Source organism: Pelophylax lessonae, assembly GCF_965119305.1.
Source record: "Pelophylax lessonae genome assembly, chromosome: 1".
NCBI classification, from domain to species: domain Eukaryota; kingdom Metazoa; phylum Chordata; class Amphibia; order Anura; family Ranidae; genus Pelophylax; species Pelophylax lessonae.
The window spans coordinates 804243867-804257652 of record NC_138768.1 but is presented as its reverse complement, the minus strand read 5'-3'; the positions used below and the strand labels follow the sequence as shown (position 1 = coordinate 804257652).

At 44.2% G+C, this 13786-nt stretch overlaps 1 protein-coding gene across 2 annotated transcripts in view; it reads left to right on the top strand.

Annotated features, from left to right (window-relative positions):
• RGS12 (regulator of G protein signaling 12) overlaps nucleotides 1-13786 on the top strand; it is a gene marked incomplete at its 3' end in the record, with an annotated part of 381119 nt that overhangs the window by 306403 nt on the left and 60930 nt on the right. For both annotated transcript variants that reach the window (XM_082256416.1, XM_082256415.1), the window contains 4 exons: nucleotides 1897-1989; nucleotides 5367-5510; nucleotides 8364-8543; nucleotides 9937-10093. In XM_082256416.1, the coding sequence (XP_082112542.1) occupies nucleotides 1897-1989; nucleotides 5367-5510; nucleotides 8364-8543; nucleotides 9937-10093 (574 nt within the window). The remainder of the gene's footprint in view (nucleotides 1-1896; nucleotides 1990-5366; nucleotides 5511-8363; nucleotides 8544-9936; nucleotides 10094-13786) is intronic.

The window sequence follows — 13786 nt, the reverse complement described above, 5'->3', positions numbered from 1 at the left end:
GATCTAGGCACAAAGTGAAAACGTACTATAGGGCAATGTGGGCGGGGAGCAGGGTGGTCTCCACCCAACCAGCGTGAGGCAGGGGTAGGGAGGCTAAGGCTAGGGTTGGACTATGGCAAGAAAATTAAAAGGGGGGGGGGAAGGGGGAGGGGTCGGGTGGGAAAGAAAAAACAAAGGGGATTGGGTGGATCGAGAAGTAAAGAATCAAACATCACAATGTAAACAAAGGCAGATGCAAACGTCTTCCATTTGAGGATTATGGAGGCCACTGTGCTCTTAGGAACCTTAAGTGCAGCAGAAATCTTTTTGTAACCTTGGCCAGATCTGTGCCTTGCCACAATTCTGTCTCTGAGCTCTTCAGGCAGTTCCTTTTGACCTCATGATTCTCATTTGCTCTGACATGCATTGTGATCTGGAAGGTCTTATATAGACAGATGTGTGGCTTTCCTAATCAAGTCCAATCAGTATAATCAAACACAGCTGGACTCAAATGAAGGTGTAGAACCATCTCAAGGATGATCAGAAGAAATGGAAAGCACCTGAGTTAAATATATGAGTGTCACAGCAAAGGGTCTGAATACTTAGGACCATGTGATATTTCAGTTTTTCTTTTTTAATAAATCTGCAACAATGTCAACAATTCTGTGTTTTTCTGTCAGTATGGGGTGCTATGTGTACATTCATGAGGAAGAAGAATGAACCTAAATGATTTTAGCAAATGGCTGCAATATAAAAGAGTGAAAAATTTAAGGGGGTCTGAATACTTTTCCGTACCCACTATATATATATATATATATATATATATATATATAATATATATATATATATATATATATATATATATATATATATATATAATCTATTATTATTTATACTTGGCAAGGTTGCTTTTAACTGGCTTCATTTGCAGACCAAAGTTCATATCTTTTTGATCTGTAATGGACGAAAGATAAGAAAATTCAATGTTTCCTTTTATCAGTCTCTTTCAGGCTCGGTTCACATATATGCGATGCGGGAAGGCTGCGAATTCGCAGCCTTTTCCCGCATCGCACACGCACCCCCGGCAGTTCACACTGCCATATGCGATACGCTGGGGGTGTCAATGTAATCTTAACGACACCCCCAGTTTGATCGCATATCGCAGTGCGATCGTGCAGTTCGCACAGGATGGGATCGCACAAGTGTGAACCGCTGTGCGATCCGATCCTGATGCGGCTGCAAAAATGCCTCCTGTGCGTGTTTCCACCGGGTGCGATGCGAATTTAGCCATACAAACTGTATGGCTAAACTCGCACCGCACAGCTGATCGCATGTAATGTCGGAGCAGTGCGCTCCGACATTACATGCGAACCCGGCACTCGCAGAAGTGTGAACCGGGTCTCTGCGGCTGAGCAATGTTGTTGATAAACATTACCAGTTGCTTTTTTTTTGTACAGCTGTGAGCAGGGGAATTGCTCTGACAGCTGAATGAGTCATTGGTAGATGAAGTAACCGAGCCTGAAAGTATCAGTTCTGGATTATGATCGTGTGGGGGGGGTGGAATCGATCGCAATCTTTTTACAATTAATCGTGCAGCTCTACTTGGAACCATGTCAATTGTGATGTGTGTGGCTAGCCTTAGACCTCCAGGGATATGATTTAGGCCAGAGTCATTCTTAGGGCTTCTTCACACATGAAAAGTGATCCACCTTGCTTTTCAGAGGTGTTTGAAAGGCAGTGAGAAGACGATATGTGATCTCGCCACCTGATTATTACGCAGGAAGACATCCGTAGATGGGCAATGGTGAAGGGTTGTAACATTTCTAATCTAATAACAGAGTTCTGCTATGAGGCTGTATTAGGTACAGTTAGTACCTCATAAGAGTATTTCTCATTTTTGCTTTTATTTGCCTGTAGGAGTTTTTGAAGAAAGAGTTCAGTGAGGAGAACATTTTGTTCTGGCAAGTCTGTGAATATTTCAGCCGCGTTCCAGCTCATGACAAAAATGAGGTAATTTATCGCTATTGTTGCTTGCTGTAATTGTGCTGCTGCTTTTCTACAACCTGAACGTCACAGAACATCTTCACTTAATTCCTGTAAAAATCACATTTGCCTCCGTGAAAGCACCATCTCCATCTGGTTGTTAATCACTTCAGTTTTCACACGTGCATATACTGCCTGTGGACCAGAGAATTTTTTACATCTGCTTTGGGACATTTTATTCAACAATAACTTTGTCATTACCGACAATAACCAAGTAATACAAAGTTTTTATTTTATTTTTTTCCCTGTGGCTTTTTAAAATTAATACTGTGTTCTGCAGTCGGTATTTTATTTTTAATAGAAAAAAATATATATATTTTGATCAGTGTTAAAGCTTAAATTTTTGTACTTTTCTATTTTTTTTTTTTTCTATTTTTTAATGCAACTCAAAGTCCAAAATGAATAAAAACTAGAAAAAAGTAATCCTGCTTAAAAAAATAGAATTAAAGCTGTGACTAAAATAATCCTTAACCGCTTGCCGACCGCCGCAAGTAAATTTACTGCGGCCGTCAGCCCCGGCCAGGCAGAGTGATGTTAATTAACGTCACTAGCCTAGGAGGGTCTGGGGAGCGAGCACGCGCCCACTCGGTCACGGACCCCCCCCCCCCCCGCGCGTGTGACTGGCGGACCTGATGTCCGCTGGTCACTCGGCGATCGTCGGGGGAGAGAGAGAAAGTCAGGCGGCTTGTGTAAACAAGCCACCTGTCATTCTCCTCGGTGTAAAAACACTGATCAGACGGATCTACTATGTAGAACCGTTGATCAGTGTCCTTACACCTCAAGCCACAGCCAATCACAGTAGAAAGCACGCCCCTAGGGACACACACAGCCCCTCCCTCCCTCCCAAATAAAGTTAACCCCTTCACTACCAGTGTATTTTTACAGTAACAGTGCATATGTATAGCACTGATTACTGTAGAAATGTCACTGGTAACCCCAAAAGTGTCAAAAATGTCAGTCAAGGGTCCGATCTGTCCGCCACAATGTCGCAGTGCCGCAAAAAAAAATCGCAGATCGCCGCCATTACGCGTTAAAAAAAAAAACAACAAAAATGACAATCTTTCCCTTTGTTAGTAAACGCGATAACTTTTGCGCAAACCAATATAAATACGCTTTTTGCGTTTTTTTTTTTTTTTTTTTTTAAACCAAACATAGGTAGGATAAAACAAATTGGCGGAAAATGTTAAAAAAATTTAGATTTTTACATTTTTTTGGGGGGAATTTCATATAAAAAAATGTGAAAAATATTGTTATTTTTGCAAAATTTACGCTCTTTTTTTTGTTTATAGCGCAAAAAGTAAAAATCGCACAGGTGATCAAATGCCACCAAAAGAAAGCTCTGTTTGTGGGGAAAAAAAGGACACCAAATTCGTTTAGGTACAGCGTCGCACAACCGTGCAATTGTCCGTTAAAGTCACGCAGTACCGAATCGCAAAATACCCCCTGGTCGTTTAGCAGCCAAATCCTCCGGGGCTTAAGTGGTTAAAGGAGAAGTACAGCCAAAACTCGTTTGGCTGTACATCTCCTATGTATCACAGGAGGTGCAGTTCCCTTTGCCCTCCTGTGACCCGTTTTTAGTAGAGTGGATTTCAGCCCGCTCTCTGCTGACGTCACAGAAGTCTGTCCACGCTCTGCGTCATTATCACCCCGGCGTCGGGATCCGCCATATCCCTGGACCGACACCCGGCTCAGCCCCCTCCACAGCCCAGCGCTCCAGTGAGCAAGGAAGGGGCAGAGCAGAGAGCTGCTGACTAACAGCTGTGCAAACCGAGCGATCGGCAGTGTTCGATCGCTCGGCTCTCAGTGTAGAGGCGCCGTGGGACAGATGCAACATCGGACCAATGCTGCATCCACCTAGGGAAGTACAATATAACTCAACAAAACCGAAACCCAAACATCTTTTAGAGCACTAGAAAACAAACATTTTTATATATTGCAGCGTACCTCCTGAAAAGGTGGTGGCTTCATTTATTTTCCTTTTTTTTTTTTTCTCAGTTTTTCTCTGTTTCCCCTTTTTCAGCTGGTGGTTCAGCCATAGCCACACTTCTGTCAGTTTTTTTTTTATATCCTTTTTGGATAAAGGTTTTATATAAATTAAAGCAGAGTTCCACCCAGTTAACATTTTTTTTTTTAATAAAAATACCCCCGGGACAGTCAGGGCTAGTGCATTCCACAATGGATAGCCTCTGATCTGTCCCGGGTTGCACTTACCTGCAAGAAGAAATACTTACCTTGAAAATGTATTCTCCAGTGCTGCCATCTCAGGTGTGGGCAGCTTGAAGCCAGCGCGATCCTCTTCTGTGTCCTCTAACGTCTTCTTCGGTCCCACGATGCACTGCACCGGCCCCGCCTTCACTTCCGGTGCCGCAGCGTCATCCCTGCACAGCTTCTGGGCATTCCCAGAAGCTGTTTTGCAAGGTATGACGGCGCCTACACCGGAACTGACGTCGGGGCCCGTGCAGGCGCATTGATTCCTGGGAGCGATGACGTTCAGCTCTCAGGAATCATTGCAAAGCGGAAGTGACGGCGCGGGCCACGGCCAAGGAAGGAGGAAGTAGATGGTACGGTAAGTATATTTTCTTCTAAACGAGGTAAGTAAAAAAAAAAATTGCGATTATCCATTTGTTTTTCAGGTGACCTGGAGCGAGAAGATGGAGGTAAGTATCGTTTTAGGGTGGAACTCCACTTTAAGCATAAAATGGTTTGTCTCATCCCTCCAGTTGCTGCATTTGCTGGACAGGTCTGTTGAAGGCAGTTGAAAATTGATATTTACTGGATGAATCGACAGGTGAAAATAAAAAAAAAAAAAAAAATGAAATCCAATGCAGTTACCACATCTAACAATTGATTAGCTGCAATCTTACATTTTGCCTTTTACATAGGGAGGGGGGCGAAAGGACAGAAAGACAGGGCATACTATTTGTGCCCTGTGTTCTTCAGTTAAGCTTTTTTAGTGTCTAGCATGCTCAATATCCACAGTTGGTTAAAGCAAATCTCAAGCCAACATTTTTTATTATTCTAAAACTCTAGTTTTTATTGTGTCTTACACATTGGGCACATTTTCCCCCACTTTCCATTCCATTAACTCCAGAACAAATGATCAGGCATCGGTGTCCGATACAGGAAAACAGCAATGTGACCCCCTCTCTCCACTCCCTCTGATCCCATCGCATCGCATCATTAAGACATCCTATTACTTGGATGGCAGTAAAAGTAAATCTCTCCAACAGGGACCCAGACAATCATTAAAGCCTGCCAGAGCTTCTAACCTTTCCCCAATCTATGCAAAGAAAAATATATTTTATATATAATATGTAATTAACAGTCTTGTTTCTGATTTGCAGCTGTCCTACAGAGCCAGGGAAATATTTAACAAGTTTTTGAGCAGCAAGGCGACCACTCCAGTCAACATTGACAGTCAGGCTCAGCTTGCTGATGACATTCTCAATGCCCCGCATCCGGATATGTTCAAAGAACAGCAGCTGCAGGTAATTTGGTTTTAGGCGGGAGACCTCCTGTTTCACGATTTACATTTGTGTTTTACTGGTCATACATGTAGCGTTTTGGACAATTCAAGTATGACTGTTCATAAACTATTAACATTTTTAACAATTCTAAACAATTATATATGTATACAGTCTTAAAACGATCATCCAAACTCTATTCAAAAACCCCCCAAAAAATAAATAAATAATAAAATCACTTTTTATATCTGAATTACATTAATGTATATTGAATATTGCAGATATATTATTTCAGTCAATCGGAAGTGATCAAAAAAGTTCCGCCACAGCTGATCAGCTTGCCAGGGTCTAAATTGATAAAGAGCTTACTAAATCGATTTATTGGTGCAATTTTTATATAATTCAATTATTTTGGTTGCATAGAGCGATTGATTGTGTGGCTGAACAAAATAAATCTATCAGTGTATGGTCAGTTTTAAGCCTAGTACACATGGGCCGAATGTCGGGCAGCATTTGCTGGTTCAGTAGAAACTGGCCAACATTTGGCCCGTGTGTACTGCAGGTGGTCTGGCCGAAGCTGGCCATTCAGCTGGCTTTTGTCAAAGAGGCATGACCGAAAAAGGTCTGCCAAACATCTCCCGGTCAGCGCCCTCCGCCAATGGCTGAGAACGCTGAGCGGTGTGTTCTGGCGGGGGCACCCCCCCGGGGCTTCCCCCCTTTCAGAACACAATATAACAGCAGGGGAAATCGCTGTACTAATGATCGGCTAATTGGTACAGCGGCTCCAATCGGAGCTGTCCAGTTTTTATCGCTCAACTCGCTGGGTTGAACGATATCAAGCAAGTAGTGTGTACCAGGCTTAAGGCTGGTCACAGACGACTTAAATTTGAAAATCAACTGACCCTGGTGGAATATTATCACTTAAACAGCCTATCGGATGCAGTCAATGTTTGGCTATATTCAGATAGCTGCTCAATACAATATCCGGCGGAGGAGGTTCTGCCATTGACACTGTTTAATACGGATGGGGGCTGAGCCAGCAAAGCAGCAATTCGCATCTGTTTAGAACTAGCACAGGGAAGATGCACATTGACAGGGCAGTATATTAAACAATACATGGGAACCTTTAATGTACCAATAAAAAATGAACTGCCATAATGTGCTTTACTTCTGTGTTCTACTGTCACGGAGTAGCATACTGCGTGATTTTGTAATTTTGAAACATCTAAAACTTAGTAAACTCAGAATTGTCACTAGATCCTCAATAGAAATACCACACTTACCTGGGACCTACAAGGGGTATAATTTTTAGGGTTTGACATACTGCCCCTAATTTTATCAGAATAAATTATTTTCTAATGTTAGCCTGGCAAATCAGGAGCTTGCATTTTTATTTAGCTTCTTAGTGTTGCTCCATGAACACACACTGCAGACAACTTGGGTTTTATGATTTTATGACAATATACCATGTCTCCATAACTGGAAGCCTCCTTAAAATATCTGTGAACCATTTTAGGCTAGATCTAAATTTTATATTTTTATATTGATCTATATATATTTCCAAGGGTAGCCATGGCACTCCAAGCTTGAAGGTAGTAGTGAGTGTACAGCCTGTATAACAGTGTAAATTTGCTGCCCCCTCAAAGTAACTCAACACACAGCCATTAATGTCTAAACCGCTGGCAACAAAAGTGAGTACACCCCTAAGTAAAAATTGAGTGTCAATATTTTGTGGGGCCACCATTATTTTCCAGCACTGCCTTAACCCTTTTGGCATGGAGTTCACCAGAGCTTCATGGGTTGCCAGTGGAATCCTCTTCCACTCCTCCATGACGACATAACGGAGCTGGTGGATGTTAGAGACCTTGCGCTCCTCTGCCTTCCGTTTTTAGGATGCCTCACAGATGCTAAATAGAGTTTAGGTCTGGAAACATGGTTGGCCAGTCCATCACCTTTACCCTCAGCTTCTTTAGCAAGACAGCGGTCATCTTGGAGGTGTGTTTGGGGTCATTATCATGTTGGAATACTGCCCTGCAGCCCAGTCTCTGAAAGGGGGGGATGGATCATGCTCTGCTTCAGTATGTCACAGTACATGTTTGCAATCATGTTTCCCTCAAACTGTAGCTCCCCAGTGCCAGACCATGACACTCCCACCACCATGCTTGACTGTAGGCAAGACACACTTGTCTTTGTACTCCTCAACTGGTTGCTACCACACATGCTCAGATATTATGTTGACTTATTATGAGGGAACAGCAAATTTAAACTGTTATACAAGCTGTACAATCACTACTTTACATTCTAGCAAAGTGTAATTTCTTCAGTGTTGTCACATGAAAAGATATAATAAAATATTTACAAAAATGTGAGGGGTGTACTCACTTTTGTGAGATACTGTGTGTGTGTGTGTGTGTGTATGTGTGTGTATATATATGTGTATATAATATATATATATATATATATATATATATATATATATATATATATATATATATATATATATATATATATATATATATATATATATATATTACATACAGTATGTATATGTTTTTTTATTTTTTCCGTTGTCCTAACACTAAAATTGCTAGCCAATCACTTTATGTAGAGATGATTGCCAGCAGATGGAACTGGTGGCACTCTTTGCTACAAAGTATCATGTAGTAGTGATTCATTGTGCTTGATCGCAAGATCTTGCTTCAAATTGTAATGCTGTGCAGAATAGGTCACACATTTGCATTACTGTCTCAATACACGAGAAAGACTAAAACCACTATGTAATGACAATGGCACTTGCAGTTTGTGCATTTTAGAAGGATCACTTTGAAGGCTTTAACTTTAATTTTTGTCAAAAATGTATGTTCTTCGATTTCTCAGATATTTAACCTGATGAAGTTTGATAGCTACACTCGATTCCTGAAGTCTCACTTGTACCAGGAATGCATGCTGGCAGAAGTGGAGGGGCGATCCCTGCCAGATCCCCAGGAAATACCCAGCAGCCCAACCTCCAAACATAGCGTGAGCTCAGAACGTTCCAACATCTCTACTCCTAAAAAGGTACCAAATCTAAATCCCTCGGAGTCTGTGCCAAGTGGTTTGACGTTGAAAGTCACTTGCAGTCATTGGAAGCTCGTCAAACACGGACACTCATCAGCTGCTATTGATTTTGTAAATTCCAAACAGTAAAGCCCTGTACACACGTACCGATCGTCGGCCGAACGATCGGCCGTCTTTTGTCCGAGGGCTGTCGTGTCTGTTGAAAAGTGCAAAAGACTGCACACAAATTTTGTCGGCCAACAACAGCCGACTGCAGAAGTGATGTCATGTGATGGTTAACTTTCCCTGTGTTTTTTCTTTTCTGAGCATGCCCAGTCTTGCAAATCTGCTGTCTGTCGGCCGAATTCTGTACTGACTGGCGAACAATCGGCCGTTCTGGTGTCGGCATACAAAAATTTTAATGCTTGCACGACAGATTGTTCGGCCGAAAGTGCGCTGTCGGCTGTCGGAAGCATCATACTAACAAGCCGAAAATTGGCCGAACAGTTTCGGCCGACAATCGGTACGTGTGTACGGGGCTTAAGACTCGGTTCACACTAGCGTGACTCCAAAAGTCACGCAACTTTCAGTGCAACTTTGGAGTCGGACTTCGATATGACTTCGATGTGACTTTTTACACTCTGTGGCATTGAAGTCGTATCAAAGTCAGACCAAAGTAGTGCAGAAACCTTTTATAAATTCGGACAGACTTGTTTAGTATCAGTTAAGACCGCTCTCATAGAGAAACATTGAATTTCACTGACTTGGGGTCAGACCCTAGGCCGCATCAGTGTGAACTGAGCCTTAACTCTGGTATTTGAGAGGGTGGTGCATTGGAACAGGGTGCCCGCTGGAAAAAAAAAAAACTCTAATACTTTTGCTTTTCCAAACTGAACAAGTGTCAAATGGAAAAGCCACACAGCTCCAATCACATGCTCTAGCAGTCCGAGTTACTTTTTTGCAAATGGCCCTATCAGCCAACAAATATGGAGTTGGAACCAAATACAGCGAGTTTTCAGGAGCTGCCAGCAAGCGGACGGAGATTTCACTTGCGTGTTGGTAGTAAAAAAAAAATGCTATTGAATTCAACCATTGCTTGAGGCCACACATGACACGGCACAGAAAGGTGAGGCTTCTCGGCTCTTGCCCTGGGGATTTTATATGCATGTAGGTATGTGCTGTTGGAGTAATACCAAAAAACAAATCTCTGTTCGCTACCATAAACTTACAAGGTGTATGAATAAATCAATAATATATGTATATGAGAAACTTAATTTTTCTACGCAGAGTAGCACAACACTATTTATCACTTAATATGTTGTTGGGAGTATTACTGTCTTGTCCGAGATAAAGACAGTAAAAATACGAAGTCTTGTGGCTCTTACCTTTTTTACTGATTTTATATTATATACAGCAGTCCAGTAAAAAGACTAAGTCGGGGCGATCCCTGAATGAGGAATCGGGAGGAGAGGAAGATGATAAAAGGAAGAAGGGAACCTTCTTTTCCTGGTCCAGGAGTAAAAGTATTGGGAAATCACAAAAGAAGAAAGAAAATGGGGATGTTTCCAATGGTGAGTATTGGTGTGCTAAATGGTAATGAAGTATAGGGGCTGATGCTGTGTTGCTGTCACTGGTGGATTTCTGCATGGCCAACATAGGCTGTGTCCTAAGACGGCACACAACCTCCCACATGTTACTGACAATTCGTAAAACATTTGCATGTAACACAAGATTCCCTGCTTGAAATGTAAACCACTTTTAGCCCTAAATAGTTAATGCATTTTTGTTGTGGGATAAATGTACTGGGTTCCTAGTACCAAAATACTAGAGGTGTATGGTGGTGCCAGTTTGCCGCTCTTCTAGGTGCCAGTCCTAGGTGTACCTACTTTGGGCAAACTGTCCCATTCAGCCTCCCAGATTCCTGTCTGTATGCTGTTTGATCTTGTGTGATACGAGCTAGCCAGTTGACTGGGGTCAGGGTGTGCAGAACAAGACATTTGGTCTAGGGGAGGGGGGGATAAAAAGTATGTTTCTCTTTCGTTCATTGACGGACACAGCGCTCCATAAATCATAACTACTGCGTTATATTGCCTCCTCCAGGAGTAGAAATAGGCAGAACAAAAAACACTTGGCAATGTCCAAGGGCCATCCTCAGGTTGGTATATAACCCCCTCTCTGCTCTAGGTAATCTGTTATAATCTAGACGGGAGTATGGACCTAGGCTCCCAGCTGGGATCTCTGGTCTTGGCAATTTATCCTTCTTCCTTACATCTTTTTTGTTTTTTCTCTTGGGAGATCTACAATCAACTGCCGGGCAGGACGACGGGCTGGATAATCTAGATCCAGTGGTTCCCCCCCCCCCCCCAGCCCAGCCCAGCCAGCGAGTGCGTGCAGGCCGCAGCTACGTGCTAGGACAGCCGTGACATAGCCTCACAGACAGAGGCTGTCCCGCACACCTCACAGGGTCGCATACAACCGGGCTTGGGTCTGAGTCAGTGGTCCCTCGGCTAACAGCTCCCCTACTTCGGTGGTGAGGATTCTGTCTGGAGCATTACCCACACCATGGAAGGGGGGAAAGTACAGTGTCCCTGGTGGAACGATCGCCTGTTTGGGGCTACCCTGGATGACATCATTAGGGGAATCACAGGGGAGAAGAGTACCTTCCTGCCACAGTCAAGGAAAGGGAAGGAAACTTGCCGAAGATGGAGGCCCTCCTTCTCAGCCCATAGAAAAATTATTTCTCTGTCGCTCATTGACAGACGTAGTCCTCTTGATTAATATCAAATTGGGTTATGCTGCCCTCTACAGGAGTAGGACTAGGCAGAAGGAAAACGTTCTGGCCACACCTTAGGGGCAGTCCCAGAGGGTATATCCTCTTCCTGTCTGCTGCAGGAAATCCGTTTTTTTCTGTCTAGTTAGGAGTAAGGACCTAAGTTCCTTGCTGGGATCTTTGGTCCTGGCAAGATTTTTTAGAAATTTTTTTCTTTTTTTAGGCAGCTTTTGTCTCCAGTTGTTCCTGTGAGATCTTCAAGAGACAGATCCAGGGCAAAAGTATTCCTTCCGGCAGGGAAACTCCGGAAGATTCAATCGGCAATTCAGTTGTTACTATCCAACAACTGGCCTTCTCTTCGGACTTGCATGAGGGTCCTGGGTTTGATGGTGGCTTCTTTCGAAGCAGTACCATTTGCCCAGTTCCATACCCGAATCCTTCAAGGAGAGATTCTTCTCAAATGGAATCGGAATCCAGAATCTCTGGACAATCGGATCCGATTGAGCGAGTGGACCAGGGAGTCTCTGGTCTGGTGGCTTCGGTCTCCGATGCTCAGCCAGGGGAAGTCATTCTTCCAATATACTGGACGATTGTCACCACGGATGCCAGTCTATCCGGGTGGGGAGGAATTCTCGGTCAATTATCTGCTCAGGGGCTTTGGTCCCTGGAAGAGTCCAGGTTACCGATAAATGTATTGGAACTACATGAATTGGATTCATTGGATCGAGCAGCCCCGGGGCAGCCCGGTGCGGATCCAGTCGGACAATGCCACAGCAGTGGCTTATGTCAATCATTAAGGGGGCACCAGGAGTGTCCTAGCGGCCATAGAAGTGGCCAGCATTCTTCGTTGGGCGGAACGATTGTTCCAGCTCTCTCTGCGGTATTCATTCCGGGGGTGAATTGGCAGGTAGATTATCTCAGCCGTCAGATTCTGGATCAAGGGGAATGATCTCTTCATCCAGAGGTATTCCAAAAACTGTGCCTCCGTTGGGGCACCTCGAATGGGATCTGTTGGCATCTCGGCTCAACAGGAAAGTGCGGAGGTTTGTGGCTCGCTCCCGCGATCCTCTAGCAGACGCCGCAGACATGCTGATCGCCCCGTTGGGGCAGTATCAGCTACTGTATGCCTTCCCTCCTCTCAAGTTGCTGCCGAAGCTTCTTCGCAGGATAGAGGTGGAGGGAATCCCAGTTATCCTGGTAGCTCAGGACTGGCCTAGTCGGGCCTGGTGCGCCGACCTGGTCAGGCTGGTCGCAGACGTTCCTTGGCGACTTCCTCTTAGGGAGGATCTGCTGTCGCAGGGACCGATCTTCCATCCTGCTTTACGATCGCTGGCTTTAACGGCCTGGCTATTGAAACCCAGGTGCTGAAGGACAAGGGATTGTCATCTTCAGTTATCCTACTCTAGTTAAAGCAAGAAAAGCGACTTCCAGAAAGATTTATCATCGCACATGGAAGTCTTAGATTGCGTGGTGTGAATCCCTTGGGTTCCCTCCACGTTGTTATTCGGTGGGCCGAATATTGGCCTTTCTGCAACAGGGGGTTGAGCAGAAGCTGGCCTTGAGTGCTATCAAGAGTCAGGTTTCAGCATTAGCAATCTTCTTTCAGAAGCTTTTGGCTACTCATTCCTTGGTGCGGAATTTCATCCAGGGGGTGCGACACCTGGCTCCGCCAGTGCGCGCGCCTTTACCGCCCTGGGATCTTAATCTGGTGTTGTCGGTTCTTCAGAAACCTCCCTTTTAAAATATCAGGGAGATTCCCTTGCTTACTTTTTCCCAGAAGGTGGCCCTCTTGGTGGCTATCACTTCTGCACGCAGGGTGTCAAAACTGGCCGCATTATCCTGTTGTTCCCCATATCTGGTGGTTTCAAAGTTTCATTTGAATAAGGACATGGTATTGTCTTCCCTGTGTCCTAAGCCCAGTCATCCTCGAGAATTCGCGTTGCATTCCTTGGATGTAGTTCGGGCGATCAGGGTATACTTGAATACTACGGATTCATTTCGTAATACGGAGTCACTGTTTGTGATCACGGATGGCCCTAAGAAGGGGTTGCCTGTTTTCTGCCGCGACCATCTCTAGATGGATCAGACAGACGGTGGTATAGGCTTATTATATTTAAGGGTCGGGATCCCCCGTTCCCTGTTAAGGCGCACTCTACGCGGGCGCTTAGTGTTTCCTGGACCTTCCGCCATCAGGCGTCAGTGGTTCAGGTTTTCAAGGTGACTACTTAGTCGTCGGTTCATACCTTTACAAGATTGTATAAGGTTTATGTGGGCATCGTCAGATGCCTCTTTTGGCCGCAAGGTTCCTGCAGGCCGCTGTTTGAGGAGACTGTTGGTCTACCTCGAGGGTTTGTTGGGTAGGTCTCATCTGTTTGCTCGATGAGTCCCTTGATACTTCTGGTTGGCTCCGGTTGGGCCTTCTGGATTTTGATTTCTGTTCCCACCCCTCATTTGTGGCACTGCTTTGGGACGTCCCAATTTGATATTAATCAAG